Here is a 24,589-nt window from a genome sequence, read left to right as displayed (position 1 = left end):
GCGCCCTTTGCCGATGGAGGTGTGCAAGGTATCAGAGCCGTTGTAGAAAAGTTTGAAACTACGATAAAAATGCTGCATATGTCATGAAGGGCTACGCAAGTCAAAAGAGTGTCTAGAACAGAAGGCTCTTTAATATTTCCAGCAATATTTTTAGGTACAACTGCTTCCCTTTAGTTATGCGCAAAACTGTCTGAGACCATTATATCTTTCCAGCTAGTTAATAACAGTGTGCTTAAGTGTGGACTTGTAACAAGTCTTTGTCTCCTGGAAATCCACATCGGCGGATTGCGGTCCCGAAATTTAACAACTGTCTCGCAGCCCGCGTCCCGTAAAATTGAAAACGCGTCAAAAACTGTACAGCATGTTTGCCCTGCTTCTCAAATAAAGTGATAAGAAAACGAAGTGCCTTTGTTTTAATCACTTTTCTAATTTCTGCGCGCGATTAATAGCTCGGCTAATGAAGTCCTCCTCGGCTTTCAACCTTTCCTCCTCTAGCCCTGCCAGGAGGCTCTAAACTTCAATCAGATAAATCCCCTAAGGGTAGCGAAGGGAGAGTTCAGGTTCTGTGTACTAAACCGAGGTTTCTCTGTAGTACCAGCGCTGATTCACGAGCTCGGCTAAGCATCGATTTTGGGAGGACTTGTAAAGGTATGAAGAGCGAAGTCGGTGTCAGTGGTCCCGTCTTCCAGTGTGTCGTTGTCCTGCAAGAAAAGAGGGAGAGAGAGGGAGAAAAGGAAAAAAATGCTAATTTTTAAATGCTCATCACGAGCTTTACTGATGCTCTGTTTGAAGGTCGTGACTACAACATATATATGGTGTCATTGGCAAAGCGTCAAGTCAAGATGGCTGGATATTGGTCAAAGTCTTTTGCGCTTCTATGGACCTCGACTTCCAGGCCAATATCCTGCCCGGAATCTTGGCCGAACAAGCTTGGCAGTTTATTATATGGACTTTGATGAGCCTGCCTCAGCTTCGGGAAAATTTTCGCCTTGCGGGACACAAAGTGTAATCCCCAGCGAGCAAAATAGCGCCATCTTGCCTGCTCGGGAAACCGTTTATAGCGTAGGATTTGGTTCATCTTTTTGCCCGCTCATGGAGCTAGACATATAATAACCGTTCTTAATTATTTTTCTGTCTAGAGTTAGTGTACTAGACGCAAAGAACATTTCCACGAAAAAAGCAGATTTTTTGTCGGATGTCATAAAAACAGTCTACTTACTTGACCATTTACAGTGAATCGGGACGTTCTTACTAAATCTTCATCTTTCAGACGCTTTTTTCCTCGAATCAAGAAATACAGGATTACAGCTAAAATAAAGAGCGTTATGCCAGTCGCCACACCAATGGCAATGTAATCCTTGTCATTGAGTCCTTTTTTGTTTGTTTGACCTGCAAAGAATTGGTTCAGTGTAGATAACGTTACTGGAATCAGCCTGGAGTCTTTGAGTTAGTATTTTTATAATGTAGTTTGCGTCTTTCTCAGGGCCATCCCCTTGCGTTCCGACTTTTTTCCAATCCCCTTCGGCTAATAGTTTTGTTTACGATCTCGACGAACGCAACACAAATAAAAAATAAAGGGTCTGTGGACCGGTTATACTGGGATCAAGAGCCATATTAAATTCTGGTTCTTGAATAGACTTTTTTAGATATATTAAAATTCAGCTTGGCAGTTAGGCTTAGAGGACACAAACAAAGGAAATTGAATGTTTATTCATTTCTTTTGTTTGTGTCCTCTAGGCCTGATCACTATCAAGCTGAATTTCAGATATATCGAAAGTGGCCTATTGTAAAGATATATAACGTGTCGTCGGATGTGAGTTAAATTATTTATCGGGCTTGTACTACTTTTTAATGTTCTTGTGCTTCTCAAACAAAGAAAAGAGATGATAGACGTCTTATTGTCAGATAATTAAAAGCTCAATTACAGTCTATTTATTTCTTTACTTACTATCTTCTATAACAAACGATTGTCGACGAGTTTTTCCTTTCTGGTTGGATGTAACACAAGTATACCTTCCTCGTCTGTCATCGGAAGTGACAGCTACAAGAAGATGGCTCTGTATGGTGGTTTCATTGCTCCAGGATATTATCACCATACCCGGACTGTCATCCCTTAATATGGTCCCATCTTTTTCCCATTCAATGAACGGTAATGGGTCACCACCTGCTGCGCATGACAAGTGTGCTATTTCATCATCTTTTGTGTGCAGAACACTTGCAGTGCTTGTTTGAATCGATGGACCTGATCAAGAAATCGAGGAAAGAAAAAAAGAAAATCTTCGAGGGGTAAAAAAATAGAAGAAATCTTGATAAATATGATTTTGCTGTGATCGGTATCTCCTGCCACAATCATAACGGAAGAACTGGAGTAAAATTATCATCCCAAAGAACATGCATGTTGCAAATACCCTCCAGAGGTTTTATATTTATACAATAATTTACATATTTATCACATTTTTATTTGTTTGCTTTTATTTTTAGAGTATACATTAATCCGGCATGTATGTTGAGTAGGGCCGGTTAGGTCGCAATTGGGACTGCTAGTTCTGTTTCTTTTTTTTCCCGCCCCCGTCTCATTCCGTACTACTTTGAATTTACTTATTTGCCTATTTCAAGTTAGTTGTTTGTCTGAATGAATTTATTTGTCCTTGTATTTGGTGACGTATTCAATAAACTAAAACTAACTAAACAAAGTCGCCGCACGTTTCTTGACATGGGTTCCCTATTTCAGACAAATGTTGCCATGGATATTTGATATGCCCTATTCCAAACCTGGGGCCCGTTTCTCGAAGGTCCCGAAAAGTTTTCGCACCAAAACCATATGATTACAAAGCTGTTTAATTCACGTATTCTCAATATGAACGGAGGTTCCCTTCATACAGGAAGTTTCAGGCGTATACACTTCTCCGTTTTTAGATACAGATGAACTAAAAATGGCTCTACGGGCCCAAAAAGTTTCCGGGGCTTTCGAGAAACGGGCCCCTGACCCCAAAATTCGGTACCAGCTTTTAAGCTGAAACACACGTCTCTAATACATGGCTTCAAGTTTAGCCCCGGGATTCAACCAAGCTGGAATGGCTTCGATCCATTGGCGTAAATGTTTGACGAGAGGTTTTAGTGGCCTGATTCCCTCTATGACATTATGAGACGCACGTGCAGGGAATCACGTTATTTTGGACATCTTTTGTTTTTATGAATACAGCTACCATGATACCCTAGCTGTAGGCTCTTCTCATAGAAAGAATTGGCCATTCCAAGGATCATAATCTCTTGGCCATTCCCCGATTTTTTTTTCTGAACAGAATACCCAATTTCAGGTCACAGTGCAAAACATATCCTATTTTAGACCAAACTGATCAAATCTATCCTCTGTTTCATACAAAAACGTACGGTTGAAAAAAATGGTTGAAAAATGGCTATATCCTGTAGCGCGACGCGTACAAACACGTGAAAGGGACTTTATTGACAGTTTTTCCATCTGTCGCCGCAATTTTGTCACGACTCAAGTTCCAGGAATAACTGCTGAGACTCAGTGAACGGCATCCTTTCAGTTTTAAATAAACATAGTGAACTTGTGTTGCAGCGTTTTTGTTGCGGGTAAGTGGCGTTGCACTAAGAAGAATGAAGCGCCACTTTTACAACGATTACCGCAATGAAATTGTTGCGAGACGTGCAAATGCAAATATACTTGTTTACAATCGTCCCGCAAGCGACACGTATAAATTGTGGCAGGATTCTCGAACATGTTAGCCTCAGGTAATGCAGTTCCCTGATGAAAGCTTCACATGCCGACAGGAGGCTTTTTAGACTGCCTTGTGGAGTGGCCGAAATATGTGTTCCGATCTAGATCTTATTACTCAAAATTTGTAATTAAGTCAAGCTAAAAGTCCTTTGTTATCTCAGTAAAGTTTTGTTTGTACGATTCGCGACAGATTCGAAGTGTTTGTTTTGACAAGTGTATCATACTTAGTTTCCTTTATAAATTTAGACGTAAACTGAAACGATACGATGAAGGGAAAGGTTGCAATCTTGGAAGTTGAACTTGAACCCGACAAGGAAAAATAACCAACTGACTGAGTCGCAGCGTCTTTCTCTTAAAGACGAAGTATTCTCCATTCCAATAAAAAGAAAAAAAAAAAACGTAAAGGCCTTGCTAAACGAAGGTGAACTACTGTAGTCTCAACTTAAGATTTTCAACTGGCGCCCGACTAATTGTGATTCATTGGCCAAACGTCTGCATTTTTAGTATTTTCGTCTGCGGAAAAAAAAAACTGAGATGAACAGAACATGCTTCACTTCACGACAAGCAGACCGCCGGTCACGACAAAACTCTGAAATATATGTCAGTCATGCACGATCCTGCAGCCTAAAGTCCTGCTGTCATATTAGTAAATAAAGTTGATTTTCTTAACAAGTTCAAGATTACTCAGAGAATTGAATTGACTATGCGAAATTACACGTAAAAGTAGCGATAGAGATATAAAATCTTCAGGTTACGTGACCCCTCACGAGCCTAGTTTCACGTGTAGGTTTTTTCTTCAGAATGCAAGTAAGCGCTCGAAAAATTCGTTTAATTGTCACAAGGAATTTACTCGATTTTTCTGGGTTTCAAGTTGCTTTCGCAAAGCTGCATTTATCGAATTGTGGACTTCACCATCAACTGATGCATACAGCGGGGCCGATTGCAGCATAAAATTAAATGTACTTTTTTGAATTAAAGATCCCTTGAAACAACTTATCGAAACTCGCCAAACTTATCTTACCTTCCTCTTCACAACTGCTGACCACGAAAAACGTGTTAATAACAATGATCAAAGCGTAGAAAACTGTTGTCTCCATGTGCACCAAGCTGTTAGAAATCAGGCTGAGTTTAGTGGGAAGCGTTTTGATTCCTTGCGGGTCAGCAAGCTTGATGTTTCCTCGCGGGTCAACAAATCTGATATTTGCTTTGTATCCAGGGCGGAAAATGGGACGTGACACTTCGTGATGATCCCGTGTTCAAAGGGTGGTATGAACGTGACTGGGACTTTTAAAAATAATAAACTGAAAAACGTGGTACACTAATAATCTTCGTCTATCACTGAGGATAATCAAATAACCGGATTGCCGCAAGCAAAAACTGTTTTGACATTTGAACATTAAGCAAGGGCAACATCAGCTTACACTTTGATGATTGTCATGTTGTTGCTCCGTGCAATCCAAATGCAGTTACCTTTCTTCGCATCACGTCAAAAGAAGTATTGTCATGTAAAGCGAAAGGGACCCGAGGACCCAAGCCAAGCTTTTGACAGCTGCCAAACAAGTGTTCGTTTGCAAACTAAAGTAAAGGAAGGTAAATAGATCAGTTACGTGATTCAGGCAAGCTTTTTCAGTCAGGGGAAACTATATGCACAACCGTTTAATTGAGAACAAAATATTGAACGACTGTCCACCTTCATTCACCAAAACGATTGATGTTAACCCAAATCCACATATTTCGATTCCGACCCGGAGTTGCAATTCGACAATCTAATTACCGAGTTTCCGGAATCATACACGCATTTTTTTTCAGGGCTGAGAAGATTTTTTCTCACACCATCGAATGATGGTGGCGTGATTTCCTTTTGGAGTCTACCAAGGTCAAAGTCTTTATAAATACATTCCATATACAGCACAAGGTTTTATAATTAAAACTGAGTCAAGAAAAGGCGTCCATTTCAATGATTTTGAGTGACTTCGTCCGCTGCTTAAGGGTCAACAGAGTGACAACTTGGATTACCTCGGTATAATATTTATGATCATTTATAACAGCGGGAATTGAAAAAAAAAAAAACACTCATCAGTTTCCACCCACTGAAATAATGTAGTTTACAGAGTGGAGGTTCAGTTCTGTAACAACTGACACGCGTTGCTTAATTCACAGGTAATCACTAATGAGAGGGCTGAGAGGGGACTGGCTAAGAGTGAAGTGGCCGAGATGGGAAAGGGGTTGGGGATACCGTAATGATTCAATTTAGCGCCCGGGGCGCTTATATATCCTTGGTACCTCAAGAGAAGGCGCTTATTCGAGACAGGGCGCTTATTCGGGACAGGGCGCCTATTCAGAACAGGGCGCTTATTTCTTTTTGGAGAAACAACCGAATGTTCAAAACAAAACTTTAAAACGGTATGAACCAGTCCGTTCAGCAGGTACTCTGACTTCGCTGTAATATTATAATATTAGAATGGGGGAGCTTATTACAATAGGGGCGCTTATTAGAATAGGAACGCTTATTGGAATAGGAACACTTATTAATTAAAACACATTCGAAGAGGGGCGCTTATTCGAAAGGGGGCGCTTAGTGGAATAAGGGCGCTTATTAATAAAACACATTCGAAGGGAGGCTTATTCGAAAGGGGGCGCTTATTGGAATTAAGGAAGGCGCTAAATCGAATCGTTACGGTATCCCCTTTCTCCCCGCTTTTCATTCGCCCCATCCTCGACTAGAGAGCCTGTTCACAGGCTAAATCATTTGCTATTTAGGCTAATCTATTCAGTACTAGCGGAGAATTACTTAGGTCAATCCTGACTAATCGCTCCTATTTGTTATTATTTGGCACTATCCGCTGTTGCCCGTTCGCTATTCGCGTTTTCCAGAGACTTCTACAGTGGAACCTGTATATAACGGCCCTGTATTAAGCGGCCATCCTCTATTAAGCGGCCAGTTTTGAGTCCCGATTTTTCGTTCATACAAACGCTGTATTGGCATACTGTATTTCGAGGACTGTACTGGACTTGGAAAACGTGGACTTGGAAAACGCGGACTAGTCTTTATTTAAACAATCATCTCCCACCCAAAGGTGCGAACTAGAATAGTTGTCTTTATTTAAACGATCATCTCTCATCCAAAGAACTTCGAATACCAATCAACTTTCGGTCACGCAAAGTGTCTCGTGAGGAGCTTTTGCCTTTAACGTTGAATGGTCCTCTAAAATGGACCAAAAAGTTTGTTTAAATATGGTGCAGAAAGATCAATTGCGTCTGATTGTGAAGAAAAAATAAATTTTGAAGGTTTTACTGAAAATGGCTGCTATGGCAACCAGCCACAGCCTTTTGAGGTTTTATTTTATACTATTGACGCCAACAGTTCCTGCTCTTTTACAAGACAAGATTTGATTTTCAAGCAAGTATATCTTGAAAGTTTCTGTTTCGTTCTATGCAATACACTAAATTTTTGACAGTTAACTCTTGTTTCAGTGCTCTCTACAGGCTTTATTTGGAAATAACCTTATTTTGCACCAAACCCAGTGAACAAATTATCCAGTGTCACCTGACAGCCTTTAAAATGTTATGAATTTTTTAGTTTATTGCATCTCGACTCTGTTGGTCTTTGATTACCCCAAATTTCAGGAATTTGGCGTGAAGTCAGTTGGTCGGCAAAAGTAGACCATTGAGAAAAATGCACTTAAAGTTTCTTACATGGTGGATTAACCATTTAACAAGCCAAACATTGTGGGGGGGATGCAGATTGGATCTCCGGGGGGTGTAATGGTTGTTCTATTTTGTAAAAAGTTTTCGCAATTGTAGAAAATGTTCCTTTTCATAAGGGAAATGAATGAGCCGGTGATTGTAAATCAGGCAAAGCTTTTCCCAAGAATGATATGGAGTTGTGAATCTCTTTACAGCTTTACTACACACTATCGTTCATATATGTTAAAACTAATCTATATTTTTGGTCATGTTCTTACTGTAAACAGCCGTTTCTATGGCCGTTACTACGAAAAAAAAACTTATACCACTGTGTACTTACTTACCTAGAGGTAAATTCGGCAAGCTCGTTTCAAAATGTTTTTAACAAGTGTAGAAGGGTCTTAACCTTGTATTTTTTCAAAAACGGAATTTTTCATGAACATCGCCATATTTTTTGGTATGTGCCACCTTTTAAAAATACGCTTTTATATTCTCAGAAAGGAACGATTTCCTTTCACCAACAATTTCAACAGCTCTCCGCTTTTCCAGCTATAATTAGCGATTGGAACTCTCTGCAATTATCGATTCTTCTCTCATCCGAAGAACTTCAAACTGTTCAAATTATCCTTAACAAGAGAAACAGAAACATCTAAAATAAAAAGTCAATGGGAACATGATTATCATATGGTGTCATGATCTTACAGAGCACTGACAGTCACACTCTCTCCCTCGACACTCACGACTCTAGTAATATTTTCAGTCAGTCGTGAAATGTTAGTCGTGTTCTCGTCCTTCAACCCAAACCTCAGGGTTTTGACCTAGACTGGCTCAACAGCTAATATTTCACTCTCTTTGCTAAATTTTGGCAGAAGAAATGCAAAACCCGCCTGCATTTTACCTGAGCTTCTGTGCTGAAGCGCCTTTGTCTGCAGGAAAAGGTTTTCTGAGGCTACTGAGCAAGTGGAAAATCGAGGGGGAAGGGCTCTTCCGCAGCTTTGAACTGTCTCAAGGTTTTCGACACGTCGTGTCCCATCGCATAAAATTTTCAAGTTGCCTATCAGGTTTACACGAGCTCCGGTTCAGTACCCAATGTATTAGAGTCTGATATTCAGCGATGGAAAGCAAAGTAGGAAAGACGCAGGTTCATGTAGTGTCAGGCAATAAGAAGTATTATTTCTACCCCCAACCCCAATTGCAGGGGTACATACAAAGGATAACCCTAACCCGACCCCACTGATGCGCCGCCCATGCTTCGCGTCTGTCACTTTCTCCGGTAATTTCCCGCGTTTCTTCGGCTTTAGTTCTCAAATAATTTTTTTTTTCTTGAATGGAGAAAAAAGAATCGCTTTTTTCATAAACTACAGTCAAGAGAGGAATGCTACAGACTTCGTTTCTAAAATAATTTATTCCTTTTAATTTAGGATGATTATTTATTTTCAGCCACTCAGGCGTGAAACCACCTTAAATATAAAACAATAAAATTCACCAATGTGTATATTAAAAATAAAACCTTAGCTTCTCACTTTAATATTTTCACACCCAGGTTACAATGAACTCCATTTTTACATTCAAGTTATTTAAATGAAAGCTATCGACTTGTACTTTCCAGTTCACGGGGGTGTAAATAATTTTCTCGTTTTAAACAAGAGCACTCTTGAGAATGAAAGGCTTAATATTAGCGGCACTTCGCACTGCGTCCGCTTTATTTATAATTCTTTTAATATAAAATACATTTAAGTTGTTCCTCGAAAAAAAGGCGCAGACGGCGCACGCGACTCGTACCCACTTATCTCTTGAGAAAATTCCCGGTGTGCTGTGAGATGGAGGCTGAGACTGGGGACGAGTCAGCGCGCGCGTGTCACTTGGCCCGTGGCAAAGCACTGAGAAATATGGTTTTTAATGTGAAGGAGCTAATTTTAAAGAACGAAAACTTTATTGTCGATAAAAAACAAATTCTCTGAAGTATATTTTGTATAAAACGTTCGAATTCAAGTGCGACGGAACTTAAGGGAAAACCTTAGGAACGAGATTGCCGCTCTTTTGACTTGTCACGTAGTCTCTCTTTCCGATAAAAAGATTGCGTGACGAGCTCAAAGAACGTCTGAGTAAGAGGAGGAGGCTACAGGGGCGCATTGTGCCCTCCCACTCGTTACAAATATAATTTACCTACACCATATGCATGTATGTGTGATAGATAATTAATACCTCCTCAAAAAATAACTGTGAAGACACATTCAATGTCGTTCGACCGACAGTTGAATGTAAAGCTACTCTTTTGCACCAACTGAGAAAAAACGAAAAGGCCGGTTAAACGGTTTTGTAGCTATATCAAATCAAATTCAAACTTCCGAAAAGCACAGCCTTTCCTTCTTCGGGGGGCATGTACATAGTGACACCGGTGAAGACTGGTTTCCATTGATCGCTACAGGAGAAGGGAAAAATTGAGTGATCCCTACAAACACAGGTTTCCAAAGTCTAACTCAGTGATCGTTTATCTGTCGCAGCGATCACTGGAGAGTGGATTCCATCTGATTGCAACGATCCCTGCACATATTTTTGAAGCTATCATTTGGAAACCGGGCGGGGGGTGGGGGGAGGTACTCAGCAAAGTTTCATACGGGAAGGATTCGCCCCAAGGTCGAAAGCCTTGCCCTTTTATATACCATTTTGACAAAAGGTAGAAGTGTAACCCTTTCAATGGCAACCGTCCTTTCACACACCTACAATGCGCTTTTACCGACACTAAAAAAGTCCTGCAGAAATGATAGCTACCCAACATAGGAAAATTTCTATCGTAATAGATCATTGATTCAAATCAGGAGCCATAATCGGGAACGGAGACCGTAAGTGCGCGCCATTTCTAGTATTGGGGTTGTCCCCATGATATGGGACAATAATTCTATTTTTAGAACAAATTGCGCCATCGCCTGAGGCACACGCGCGTACATGCTGCGAGGATTTTTGCGGATGTCGCGCGGGGGAAATGGCGTCCGAAATTCCCGAAATTTTGTCATGTTTTTGGCCCACAACTCAACGCGTTTACATCTGTTGGAATTTTGCTTAAGTATTTTCGTCGTAAGCTGCTCTAGTTTGAGTGAAGTATCGAATTTAGGTATGTTCCGCTTTGAGCTTAGATATGATATCGCTGACCAAGTTGTGTTCCGACGGATGCTTCTTTTACATGAGCTGCACATCACTCCACTCTAAGTTTCACATATCTTGAAGATTAACAACTCTTCCAAACCACAGCAAAAAACTAGTTGGGTATATTTGGATATAGCAGCGTTTCAGGACTCCAAAGTTTCCCTCCTCTTGCCACAGGCTTGCGAGGATTTCGCCAGAGTCTATCTCGACCGAAAAGAAAAACAAAAAAATAATAATTGCAAGTTTGAGTTTCGCCTGAATTGTAAGCAACGCCTGATGTTTTATCAAGGCCCAATAAGCGACAAGAAAGTTTATGTCTGTAGATGCTGCTCAGTTTTGTTTGTGTAAAAATAATTGTCTGTTGTCGATGAATAAGAGCGCCCGCCGATGCGTGTTTTGTACAGTCAGTAAAACATGACAAATTGGACTTCCCCACTTTTGTGAAAACGTACATCGAACTCATATAATATCTCTAGTTTTTAAATATGTTTAAGGTTGATAAATATTTGAGAACATATTAAAAGCTTAGCTGAAAATATGTGAATACAGCAGAAATAATCAGCAAAATTACGACGACGCTTTCTTTAATCAACTCGAATAACGATTTTGATTTTTTTTGGTTGAGTTATCAAAACTCCTTGTTTCTTTTATTTTCGCCGCGTAAAATTTCACTATGTTAAAGAAACACACATGATATTAGTAGCCTTTTGGCGTTCGTGAAAACTGTTGCAGCATCTCGGCACAAAAGACCACGAAATAAATCTTTGTCAAGGTTTGTTGACAATTGAAAACACCGACTCGGACTTGAAAGAGCGCGCGCTGCACTATGCAAATGAGTTACTGAATGTACGCGTCAGACTTTCCTTTCAAAAACTTTTGCAAACTCGCCAAACAAACAGAAACAATGAGAAACTATCAAAAACAGGGTTTGGTTATGATTAAGCATTTTTTTGGGAAACTCACAAATCAACTCGATACCAGAGTAAAGAGTTTTCTTACATAACTTTTCTTCACAGAACAAACGAAAAACTTACGCGTACAACTAGCGCGAGCAGATATTATTCATTCACAGCGCGAAAAAAAAAAATAAATAAAAACTCACCTTTTCCATTAGCTCAGAACATAAAACTACATATAAGAGTCCTGGTTCTTATTCCCTGCCTTATTCCCTGCCATCGCTGCGAAAAATCTGCAAGAGAATCTCGCAGCTCTCACCACTTGATCACTCAACGTGACGACATCCACGCGAGAGCCCCCGACACGTGCGTGGATCCGCGCGGATATGTGACGTAAGGATGGCGCAATTTGTTCTAAAAATAGAAAAATTGTCCCATATCATAGGTGCGCGCGGATCCCAAGGCTTACGGTCTCCGTCCCCGATTATGGCTCCTGTTCAAATGCTAATTAAAAAGGCGTCTGCAATTCGTCTCTAAAATCAGTACCAAAATGCGTTATTTTGAAAGGCTTTTTTACATAACTGAAAGACAGTTTTTCCTACCCTTTCCAATACTTCAACTCATGAAAACGCTACCTTTCTAAATACTTCCAGCCGGAAAAAGGGCCTCTCAGTATTAAAGGGAGTACCCCCCCCCCCGGTTAAAAACCAGCCTTCAAGCAAGCACGTTTTTCCCTGTTGAACTCGTATAGACCTAAAAAGACATTTATGCACCAAGCATGGGCTGGTCTTTAGTTTAACCCGGCAAGACTTATTTTACTTTCAACCTCCAACGTAAAACAAATGCGTGGTAAATTGCACGAACTCCCCCTAAGTGTTGCTTTTTCTTAGTCGATTCAAGGTACACCCATTTTCTAAAGCAAGACTGGATGTAACAAAAGTTTCCCGTGATAAAGTCTAACACGGTAATTTTGGAATAGACCAAAAGCTACCCGTTCCCCATACTCAGTAGGGAGCTTAAGAAATGTCGAGGGCGTCGCCGAAAGCAAAAATCTGAATTTATTTTACGCTCGAATTTCGGCAATTATCATGGTAGATCCAGATCATTTTAAAGGCTTGGTCAAGCCAAATATGCAATGAAAGCGTTCAATTTTGCCATGTCATGTGTCTAATGGTTGAAAAGTCACTGACAAATGGGGAGACCTTGTACATAATGAATCTTCCTTCTTGGAAGGCGAGGCTTGAAAGTCAAAATTTAAGCTTAGTAAAAAGTTTATCTCCTGTCTAAGCGATGATCCTATGAGCCTAATAGGCTAATCCCTGAAAACCCATACAATCTGTAGTTCACGAGGCGGAAGAAAAGCCTGAACCAGTGGCGGTTAAAATTGAACTGAACTTACTCTCACCCTCCCCTCCCTCTCTTAGGCCTGCCTCGCTTATTCAGACTCTTCTTGTCTTCTGTGTATACTGTCCAAAGCACATACTATGAATGTAATTCTATTGCTACCCTTCCGTCGATTAAAATGTCCTTCCTAAACACCATTATGAAGCGTTATTCGTTGTAATGCAAAGTGATACATCGACATCATAAAGCATCCTCCACTCTACGTCTTCGCCAATACTCTAATATAATAACTGCAATCGCTAAAATAAGCTCAAACCGAAGTTGTAAAAGTCTTTGAATGTCTTGTTCCATTTCTACTTTCATTTGTCAGCTTGTCTAGCGAGAGGTCCGTGATTAAGGCACCATTTTCCTGAGAAAAGAAAACAAAGAAAATGTAAGAGAAACGACACCGGGAAGGAAATTATACACCATATTGAAAATCTGTAATTATCTTTGCCAAACCGCACGCTTAATACCCCGGAGAAATTTGAACACGGCGTTTTCACTTTCAAAACGCATCAAATGTTTCCCCCTCGCCATGCTACGCCGGAGGAATCTCAAATGTAACAATCACCGGGTTTGGATTTGTGTTTGAGGAAAACTCCGTCGGGGAACTCACATTATTATTGTGAAGTCATTATTTATGAAAAGCTCCGTTTTCAAAATGTTTTTCGTCCGCCTTAAAACACAAGGCAACTTTTCAAATTTCTCCGGTTTGACGAGCGTTTTCGAAAAGCTCCGTTTTCGTGACGAATTGGTGTGAACGGTAGGCCTAACCGTAGAAATAAAGCTGTGTTTTCAGATTTCTCCGGTGTAGTGTGGATGGGGCCTGTCGTCGCTCTCGTTAAAAATAATAATAGCGCCGGGAAAAGCGGAGAATGAATTAAGCGGCTGGTTTTTATTTAGGCAAATCTCTAGAATACAAAATTATTTAGTGCATACCTGGCACGAGGAACTAGACTGTGATATCGTTCTGGCTCTGTGCCGCCTCTTGGATTGTTTAATCTTGTTTGCCCCGCGCCGCAATAAAAACCCAATGGCACACACAAAGAACAACGCCAGTCCAACCGATATGCAAATTGCCGCGACATCTATGATTGAAAGTTCATCTGTTTCACCTGAAAAGATCAACAAACACGAAGAAAGTTTATTCAGTATTTATTTTATTATGTGCAAAGTTTAAACTTTTTATTACTCAATTAAAGAACACGAGCACTCGATAGTGCTCTGACCTTGCACCGTTGCTATGGCATCGTGGCGCGATCAGTTGCTGAGCAAATTTGAGACAGAAATTGTGGTGGGGAAGATACCGGAGTTCCCCATCATCTGATGCTTGTTCATCAGACTGAGTTCTCACTTCTTATAAGGCCCCATTTATATGGTCTCGGGTACCCGCGACAACCCTCCCCCCGATTTACCCTGCCCGAGGTAACGTTTAGCTTATTTCTTTGCAAAATTCAACCAACCGTTTACAAGAGGATCGCGAAACCGTCTCAGGGGGTGAGACAACTCGGACGGGCGAGTTGTCTCGCCTCGGCAGGTAAGGTAAGCCTGGCAAGCGGAACAGCTTTTCTTCATATAAACACTTTGGCTCGCCTAACAGTAACCGGGATAACTCTCGGCGTGGCGAGTGTCACGCGATGTCTAGGCTTAGGATTTAAAGTAGAAATTCGTATCAAAGAAGTGAAAATTGACTCTACAAATCCCACTTTGATCGAAGGACCCAGGGAAACTCAAACCGAGAAAGAGGGATAGTTGCACATTTGATCATTCAATAAGGGTTATGAATAATAATGTAGGGTCAACTTAAAGGACCTCTTTACACGGCCCCGGGTTGATTTTTACCCCGGGTTCTGAATCACCGTGGCGGGTAACCCTTTTGCAGTCAAATGTTTATAAGCGTTTACATGGAAACAGTAGTCAAGCCGGGTTAGCCCCCCTTGCCGGGTAACCCTTCTCGAGACTCAGGTTGACCCGGCGAGAAAGGTTGAAATTTCTTGAATTCTTACGTGTAAACAGTGGGCCATAAGCTAACACGGATTGGTACTTTCAGTAAAATGACCTTGTTGTTTCCGCTTTTGTTTTGTTTTTTTGTTTGTTTTGTTTTGTTTTTTGTTTGTTTGTTTGTTTGTTTGTTTGTTTGTTTGTTTTGGGGGGGTTGTACGTCAGGACCTCCCACCATTCCGTTATACTTTCTAGGTTTTTTGGTTGTCATCTTTCTAGCCCATGTTTTCAGTTTTTGATCGGTAGAAAGGCTGGCCCGGGTCAGGCTCGAAGCAAACCACACGCTATTGCAGACTGACAACCCGGGTTGGTGTAAAGTGTTTATTTTTAGCACTCTCTGCGGTGATTCAACCCGGGGTAAAAAGCAACCCGGGGTCGTGTAAAGAGGGCCTTTGACTCGGCCTATGGGGACTAAGTGTTCTCATATAAACGCTCGATAAAGTTGCCCCGGGGGGAAGGCTCAGGTACTCGAGACCATGAAAATGGGGCCTTAGTGCTAAGGGCTCATACTGGCTAAGACTGGTGAAAAGCACTGCGCAGTTTCCACCTCTGGTCCAGCCAGAACGGCCACTTTACGTCTGAAATTTCCGACATCGTCCAATTTCAAGCCAGAAGTTAATGCATGGAAAATTTAACAATTGTTACCCACCTAGTTTATCGGCTCGTAATTTGATTTCTAACAGATTGTTTTACAACGTTTCCTTGCATAAGTCTTGCACATTTTCGCTTCAAACTCTTACATACTCCGAGAGCGAGAAAACCGGAAGTGCAGTGGCGATGAAATTTTGAGTTTGAAGCTGCGAAATGGGTTCGCGACTTTTCGCGCGCTGCTTTCCCGCCAACATTTCACAGCGAACTCTGATTGGTTTCTTGTGTTATCTAGGTGTGTCGTGACTGGCCAGGTGCTAGTTTCACAATTTTACTTACGTTTAATGTTGAAAGACTGTTTTGCAACTCCTTCATCGTTGCTTGCCACACAAATATACTTTCCACGCCTCCCATTTCCAGAAACAGCTATAAATAGATGACTTTCTTCTATACTGTCGTTACTTTTTGACAAAATAGCTATGCCTTCGTCTTTATCTTTTACTGCTATTCCTTCTCTCTCCCATCTAACGAGAGGCCTGGGTTCCCCACGTGATGTGCACGTAAAATGAGCTATGTCGTCATCCTTGATATCAAGGGAAGTTCCGTTATTTAGTATTTCCGGTGTAACACCTGCCAACGGAAACATATTTTCTTAGGTAGAGTAGCTTCCCAGAAAAGAAGGGGTGGCGAATTTTCCTTCAAAGCTATGGGTCTCGCGAAATTATCGTCAATTTTCAGGGGTCTAGGCGTATTTTTAGCGGCTTTGTGCGTCTCGCAGTCTCGATTTTTTCTCAGGGCCGCCTGTCTTGGAGTCTCGATTTTTTGAAGTCTAAGGGCCGATTTACACGGTACGACTTTGTTGCATGCGACAAGCTTACGACAGGCTTACGACATGACTTAGGTCTATTTACACGCGCACGACATATTCCCTTACAAAATTAAATATGCAAAAGTTTGCACCTGGATTTTCGGAGCGAAAGTTCTAGCAAACAGTAAAAAAATATTTTAGCTGTCCTGTGCTTTGAAAACACTTTAGACTACTGGCAGTATGTTTTTCTCTCGGAATTCAGTAAGGGTTATGAGGCGAGACGTTTTGGCTAAAGGGGAATGGGACGAGACATGGGCGCGGCACGCACGCCTTCTTCCCTACTCGGCCATACCGCCCTTGTCCCACCTTTTCCCCACTCGGGCACCGCCATACCGCCCTTTTTCGTTCGCGATAACTAAACACTTGTCCTAGTGACCCTTAGAGAAAAAAACCGGCTGCCAGCAGACTAAAAACACTTTCTAAAGAGATGTTTTTCGCTTTAATCCGTTCAGTACTTTTCGAGAAACGTCTTCCGCCATTTTGACGCATGAACACTTCACCTCGTCCCATACTCAGTAGAAATTTGTCACAAAATACGTCATTTTCTATCGACTTCGGCTACGATTGTCGTAGCGTTTTAAAACATGTTTTAAAATACTGCGATATATATATATTTTTTTGACGTACACAACAGTCGTAAGGAGAGGGGTGAACAGGGGTATGTAAATCCGCCGATCCGCCAATGTTTTTGTTCAAATCCGAAACCACAGTTACATCCGGAAAGGAAATGTGAATGCCATTGTTACTAGTAATTTCGCACAAATAGTAAAGAAGGCAACATGCTTGATGACTATAACACAGTACAATTCCAAGAACAGTCTCACACCTGAGTTTAAATGAGCTTTGCTCGAAAAAAGAAATAATTTGGATGAATCATTAACATACCGACCAAGGCTGGAATTTCGTTTAGGACCCAAGATCATAACATCAAGACAGGCAAAATCCGGAATCCGCGCCAAAATTCACAGCTGATCCACGATGCACTGTGTTTTCAAAATCCGCGAATCCGCTCAATTTACCGCAAAAATCCACCCCGTGCGCTTTTTAAAGCCAAATCCGTCGATCCGAAAACCTATTTACCCCCCTCCGTAAGCGAGTTGTAGGTTTGATTTACACGATACAATTCATGTCGTAGGCCTGTCGTAAGCTTGTCGCACGCGACAAAGTCGTTCCGTGTAAATCGGCCCTAACAATGACTAGTTTGTTTGTTTGCTTGTTTTTATAAATGATGTCTGAACGTCTTAGAACCAAAACATTTGCATAAAATCGTAAACGAAGGATAAACTTCGTTTGTGGAATAAAAACTTTCAAATGGTTATTTCTCATAAGACTGAAATACCTGAACTCCATACTGTGAACTGCTCCATATAAGCCCTCCCGCTTATAAGCCCCCTACTGGTTATAGGCCCATATTGTAAGCTCTCCTAGATATAAGCCCCCCTCAAGGTTAAAATAAAATGAATTCGATGTTTGAAAGCTTAATTAAAAATCAGCATTTCGTATTTCGATCAACACGGCTGTATATCATTTCGACTGTTTTTTTTTTTTTTATTCCGCTCACAAGCCCCCCCCCCCCCCTCCCACCCCCTCCAATGCAAGCCTCCCCGTTTATAAGCCCAGCCAAACCCCTTTACGAAGCTGTATAATCCAAGGGCTTGTAAGCGGCAGTTTACGGTATTATTGTGACACTCGAATTTTACCAAGTTTTAGTGTGATCGAGTCCGACCACCTTGAAAATTTGAACTATCTCAAGTGTTCTCAAATTAAAATCCGAGTGGAATACAATCACGACAGACCCTATGGAAAATCGTGTCTCTTATGATATGTGACAATAGGCCACTTCCGAAGTGCCTTTTGCCTCTCTGTCAAAACGAATCTTCGCGCGAAACCATTCATATGAAAATGAGTTCCGCGTTAAGGTTCATTTTCATGTAAATCAAGCCCATCATATGAAAGGTCTTGCACGAAAGATTTGACTTGAAACAGAGGCACAAGGTAACTTGGAAATGGCCTTAGTATTAGTAAGATTACGAGCTCGAGATTTCTATCAAACATCGAAATCGAGGAATAATCTTATTGTTTCGGAATCTACTAGTCGCCGTATCTAAATCCTCTTCACAGACACTTCGAAAAGCCAAAGAAGCGACTGCCATTTTCTTAACAACCGCTCACTGCTAGTCCTGTCAGGCTCTACAGTAGAGTAGATGATGAGAAGCGTAGCCAATAAGAAAACGGCATTCGTGATAGAACGCTAGTATGCTAAAACTGCACAATTCAATTCACAAGAGAGAGAAAAAATTGAATTGCTGTGTGACTTTAAAACCTCTGAAAATTGTTCAATGAATTTCTTGTTGAGTGCGTGATTTCAAACAGCAGTTCAATCTGTGTGCGATGGTTTGAACTGAACTACTTAATACATGTAGAGAGTAGTTAATTGGAAGTCATTATTTGAAAGATATTTAGTTAGAATTCTACTAAATTAGATGATATGCTCTCGATTTCTATTTAAACAATAGTATTCTAGTCGAGGAACCATCAGCTGATAGATGCCCCACGGCATTTTGATGTTCTTAAAACAAATGTCGCTTCGAGGGCAAATATGCTAGTTTTAACAACATCAAATTTCCAAGGAGCAAGTATCACTGAGGCCCCGTTCACACTACGCCGATGGATTATGAAAACGGAGGTTTCACTCTGAAAACGCATCAAATGTTTTCCGTCCACACTATGACGGAGGAATTCACCTTTTCGGCGTTAGATTTCACGTGTAGTGTCACGTGACTTATGATGTAAACAAACCGGGAAAGTTCGGACATTCTAGTCAACCACACGAGTTCGATAAGTAGTGTTCTAACAGAATGGTCACGACTAGAAGATGTGCTTTTGTTACATGTAAAAACGATTCCCGATACCCTGAATCGTAGAAAAGAAACCCAAACGGCGATCTAGTGAAGTTCTTCTATTTTCCTGGCGCAGTTAGACAAAACGAGAGAAGGCAAAAAGTGGTTAAAAGCATGTCACCGCGGTGACTCGTTCGTGTGCACGAAAGACAGTTACATTTGTAGTCTACATTTTGTCGGTGGAAATGGTCTAACCAAAGAGGATCCTGATCCTATATCTGCCGTTGCCAGTAAAGAAAGGGTGCGTTTATCAATATGTGTTTTCATAACATTTTTTGTCGTTTGAATTAATAGTTTTATACCGTGCCTAGGTGTCGTGACTGAATCGTAAACGAAAGGCATCTTGTGAACGGGAGGCAGACAAAGCGAGAAGCAAGAAATTTGTCTTGAACGATCAGTGGCTAAAACCCCACTGACGCTTAATCGCCATACTGGCAAATCTAAAGAAGAACGTGCCGCCGCCATGACTCTTTTAGATCTGAGCTCAGAGCCAGTGGCGAGTTCAGGAGAGCCTGATGAGAAAAGCATGCAGAAATCAGGGGCACCCAACGGATCGTTTCGGAAAATTATCTGTTCGGAAGGCCTTTAATCCCCTCTGATTTTCTGAAGAGAATTGTCGCCTCGAACATTCGTGATATGAGAAATTCAATGTCTGTTGTTTTCGGATTGTTAAAAATGTCGTTTTGGGTACCGAAAAAAGGTCAGCTATCATTTTCGGAAAGGTGATAACACCTAAGGTTTTCGGGGAATGGACAAAAAAGCCCTAAACAATTCCAGAATACTCAAGTTCCCCTAGAATAACCGAACGAATAAAATTTTTTTGGCGCAACCTAAAATTAACCTACAGAGCTTTAAAAGTACTCCAGATAGCCTAAGACAGCGTTAAACTGCATTTGAGAGAAAACGGTCGTTGGTTGCCCATGAGAAATTCGAACCGGAAGAGCGAACCGACGAGTTTGCTGAACCGATCGAGTCCCAAATCAACAGAAAGACTGACGAACAAGTACATGGCGGCCGCAATGTGCTTGTATCCCCCATCTCTACCACCTTTACACTTGCATCGTGCCTGTAGAACGCTACCTCGGTTTGTACCTCTACCCTCGAGAATAAACTAGAGATCGTAGTGCTCCTTTCCTTCAAAGGTCGCACTTTGGCCACATAGACATGAACACCCTCTTGATTCAACTAAGCAGTTAGTAAAGATTCCACGTAACCATCAGCGAATAAGCGATAATTTTCAAATGACTTGTAAGCGGCGAGTCCCTGCTTGTCGTGATCGGTTGAGTGGTAAATCAAATAATTAAAAATGCCGCACAACCCAAACGGGGGCGACGAGTTGAAGTTGTTCACGGTCTTCAGGGAAAATGGCTTGGGAATTAGCATGTCATGAATTAGTAGTTTGTCAGCATCAGTGGTTTGATCTTTTTCGAAGTTTCGATCCACTGGCACAACCATTCTTTCGACTGCGGAAGCGATTTCCACGAGCGAAGTTTTCAAATATTCGCTTACTGAAACTCCACGCTCCTCAGCAAATATCTTTTATGCTTCTGCCACATTCATGGCGTTGAAGTCGCTTTTATTCTTTTTTTCTGCCATTTTGAAGCTGAAGCTATTCTATGTTCAAAGACTTGAAGCAGAGAGAAATATGTATTAGTAGTGACAGGAAGTTGACGAAGTTGAAAACTTCGTACACTAGCAATGCGTGTTTGACTAGAATGTCCGAACTTTCCCGGTTTGTTTACATCATAAGTCACGTGAAACTACACGTGAAATTTAACGCCGAAAAGGTGAATTTAAAAACGCAACAATCACCGGTCATTTTGGGTTTGTGTTTGCGGAAAACTCGGTTGTGGAAATCACGTGATTATCGTAACGTCATCGTTTTCGAAAAGTTCCGTTTTCGAAATGTTTTCTGTCCACACGAAAACGAAAAGCCGGCGTTTTTAAATTCCTCTGGTTTGAAGAGCGTTTTCCAAAAGCTCCGTTTTCGTGACAGGTTAGTGTGGACGAAAGGCCTAGCCGGAGAAATGAAGGTTCGTTTTCAAATTCCTACGAAGTAGTTTGGACGGGGCCTCAGACCGACACTTCCGAGACATAAACACTCTGTTGTCGTCTGTTCACCTCTAAATTTTCTTTCGCGCGTTTTTGTCTCTTTCTTTTTTTGTCTCTCTGATGATGAAAGCTATCGCGTCACTAAACCAATAAGTGAACTAGTAGTGAACTATAGCAAGTAATGTTTGATTTGGCCTTTGGCCTGATCAACTATCACCTGATGGAAATCTCGAGCTGATAATCTAAGTGTTAAATAGAAACACGAGTGGAAGTTTGGGAGAATGAAAATAGCTGTGGAAACACTGGCCGCAGGCGAGTGTTTCCACAACATTTTTGAGTTTGAGTGTTTCTATCATTCGATAGAAAGCACAGAAAAAATGTTTTCTATTTCTTTTAGAAAACACTGCGCGAAAAAGAATGGGAAATCACCCGTTTATTACACTATCAAGTTGCAAATTCTCCTCGCTCGACAGCTCGTGTCTGTTTTCTTAGCTGTGTTTCTACTGAGAATGGCTTTCAGCGCGCGCTTTCTTGTGGGATGTTCTACGATTCTTTCTAACTTTGTCATTCGTTGAGTACTGGAGTTGTTCTTCAATGCTGGAACTCGATTTAGGAATAATTTCTTCAGTTTGCCTCCACCAGATTTTGGCGTTCATGTAGATTTTTAAACCCAAATAAACAAAATTACAACACTGAGGCCCTGCTTTAAATTATTCAATCTGGTAACGGAACGCCTAAAGCAGCAAAGTTTTTAACTCATAATGAGCCTTGGTCAGATCTTAAAAACTCGTTCCAAGGCACTGGTTTAAACAGAAATAGCGATTTACTAATCCGAATTTGAGGTGTCCTAAAACTGTTCGTGATTCTCTATCTTGTTCATCTTAACTGTTTATTTTTTTTTTCTTCTCAATCGATTCTGGAAGCATTTTAAAAATTAACGAAATGTCGGAATTCAGAATTTCACAGTTAAATTTGCATCCGTACTGAATAGATTTCCGTACGAGACAACTTATTCGACAGCAATCGTGAAGGATTATTTATTATATTTCGGTGGAACAGTTCCTACGAAACGTAATCCGTCCTTTGGGTTCACGGTAACCCATTGTCATCACCTTGGTGCTGATTGAAAAACGGAAGACGTCTGCGCTGAACTCACGCGAGCCATCAGGTCTTCAACATAAACGGCTGATTCACTGAACTTTAATCTTGCAATTTTATCTCGATCAACAATAACAATGTAATGTCCTGCGGGGGAGGGGGGGAGGGGGGGGTGATACTTTCTTATCTAAAACCATAAACTTATGTCCGGCGCCAGAGGGCATGGTTTTTGAGCTGTGTTGATTTGAAATCAGGTATAAAATTTGACCATTCTTAGTCTACCATCGGTCTAACATCGGGAATTTCAAGTGAAACCTGTGTCAAGGTTTTGTACGCAAACCAAGGCAATATTCCCTGGATGGTTCAGGTCTAAAATAAGGCGTCAATTTGTATGGTCCGGTCTGAAATAGGGTAGGCCGCAAAATCGCATATTTAATTGGTCTGAAATAGGGTAGATGTTTCCACAAGCACCCTGCACTTCCCCACCCAAACATCCAGGGAGTACCTCCCCCTGGTGTAATGTGTAATGCGAAAATAAACGTTGCTTAGCCATCGTCATCCTGAAGGAAGCAAGGTTTCTTCTCTCTCATGACAGCAAAACATGCTATTGCCTGAAATAAATTGAATTTTCGGGGGCTTTTGTACGAGTGTTTTGTACACTACTATTCACAGCTTAAATGTTTTGTTCAATAATTCATTTGTGATGTGGCCGCTACAACGGGTCGGTGAAAGAGTGAGCTCAATGACAATTTTGCAGCACAATAGCCACAGAAAGTAGTATTTCAAAGAAACCCACTGATCATTCCAGACCATATATTCCATATATCTGTATGGCGTCCCTCGCAAAACCTCTTGTATAAAAACACGCGCCATGTTTTGGATGACTGACCCTACATAAACACAGCAATCAATATCGTAATTTTTTAAAAGTGGCTGACCAGAAATCGGGTTCCGAGGCTCTCGTAGAAACACGAAGAGGGATTCGAAGAGATCAATTGGCAAATATAAAAATAAGCTTATTTTTCTTACTCTGCTAAAAACAGACTTTCACAAACCAAATTAAAATAATATATTGAAGACAGAGTGTTAACGCTAATCCTAAGCCGAGTTATCAAAAACAAGACAGAGCTGCTAGAAGCAATTAAGCAGCGACTCTACCCTCGCTACCTTCGCTTTTCCCTTATGATCGCAGATATTCTGGACAATGGTATCGGGAGTGAATTACCCATTTTCTGTCTGACGTTGTTAGCGTTCATGGTTCAGTTTGGATCTTTTCAATCTTTTCGATCATGGTTCAGTTTCGATCTTTTCAAGCGTGACACGAAAAGTTCTGCTTCGCACAACGTGAAAATTGTCAAAATGTTTTCTCCGACTTACCTTTAGTGACAACACGAGCAGATTGTAGCAAGGTGATGCCGGCCAAGGTAACCAAAAACACAAACATTTGCCCGTAAAATGATCTCGCCGGATAGGAACTGTAGAATGTCTCGCCATCAATTTACATCTGCTTGAATAAAACTAAACCACGCCGGAAAGTAAATGCTTCGGTGACGTGATAGTTTTGTCTCTTGTCCACTCCACGTGCTCAGCCGATTTGACGTCAGCTTCCGCGTAAGGCGAGAATGATTTGAAGCGTTTCCTCGTTAAATATTAAGTGTTAGGCACGTTTAACAGGTCAAAAACATCCTTAGCTGATCACAAGCATGAGAATTGTGGAGGTTTTACAACGAGTAAAAAATCCAATAAATTTGCATGAGAATGAGAACAAAAACGTAAATTATATAATGTTCCTCGGTGACGTAATCAGAAGCAGATAGGACTTCAAGCAAACAAGCAGGTGGTAAACAAATCGTGAAATGCCGCATTAGCAAAATGAACGTTACTTAATTCACCTAAAAGTTTTCCAAACTTACTTGCTTTGCTGGTAACAAACTAAAACTCATACGTTTAAACTGGAGGGTTAAAAAAAAAAAAAACATTAAAAACATGGCAACTGATTGCGGCTCCAAAAATATTTTAAAACCACAACGACAATGGGCTAACCGAACATGCAAAGATTAAATCAGTGAGCACTAAAGCGTATTAGTTTGAACGACTAGCTGGCTATGTGTGTAGAGCAATATTTGTCTTCGAGGCAAAGAATTATTACAGGAAAATTCCGAAACCACAACAACACGGTTTCAACCCACGTCGAAACTGAATTGATCGCCGGGCTAATAATCGAACT

The 24,589-nt window shown here is 41.0% G+C and overlaps 2 protein-coding genes and 1 pseudogene across 2 annotated transcripts; all 3 read right to left on the bottom strand.

Moving 5' to 3' along the window:
• Positions 1-113: 113 nt before the first annotated feature.
• On the bottom strand, positions 114-5,202 carry LOC149106664 (uncharacterized). The gene is made up of 4 exons (XM_089297946.1): positions 4,764-5,202; positions 1,949-2,242; positions 1,220-1,389; positions 114-701 (listed from the first exon to the last, which is right to left on the bottom strand). Exons 1-4 carry the CDS (start codon positions 4,837-4,839, stop codon positions 618-620), a joined length of 624 nt encoding a protein of 207 aa, XP_089154072.1. The 5' UTR covers positions 4,840-5,202; the 3' UTR covers positions 114-617.
• A 5,975-nt stretch (positions 5,203-11,177) lies between these two features.
• LOC110061224 (roundabout homolog 1-like) lies at positions 11,178-24,341 on the bottom strand. The gene is made up of 4 exons (XM_020768059.2): positions 23,740-24,341; positions 15,784-16,074; positions 13,795-13,970; positions 11,178-13,222 (listed from the first exon to the last, which is right to left on the bottom strand). Exons 1-4 carry the CDS (start codon positions 23,804-23,806, stop codon positions 13,124-13,126), a joined length of 633 nt encoding a protein of 210 aa, XP_020623718.1. The 5' UTR covers positions 23,807-24,341; the 3' UTR covers positions 11,178-13,123.
• Positions 18,865-22,504, bottom strand: LOC110059649 (uncharacterized; annotated as a pseudogene).
• Positions 24,342-24,589: the final 248 nt, after the last annotated feature.

Source organism: Orbicella faveolata, unplaced genomic scaffold (genome assembly GCF_042242905.1).
Source record: "Orbicella faveolata isolate gen_17 unplaced genomic scaffold, um_ofav_v1 contig_3, whole genome shotgun sequence".
Classification (NCBI taxonomy): Eukaryota; Metazoa; Cnidaria; class Anthozoa; order Scleractinia; family Merulinidae; genus Orbicella; species Orbicella faveolata.
This window is presented reverse-complemented; position numbering and strand designations above follow the sequence as displayed.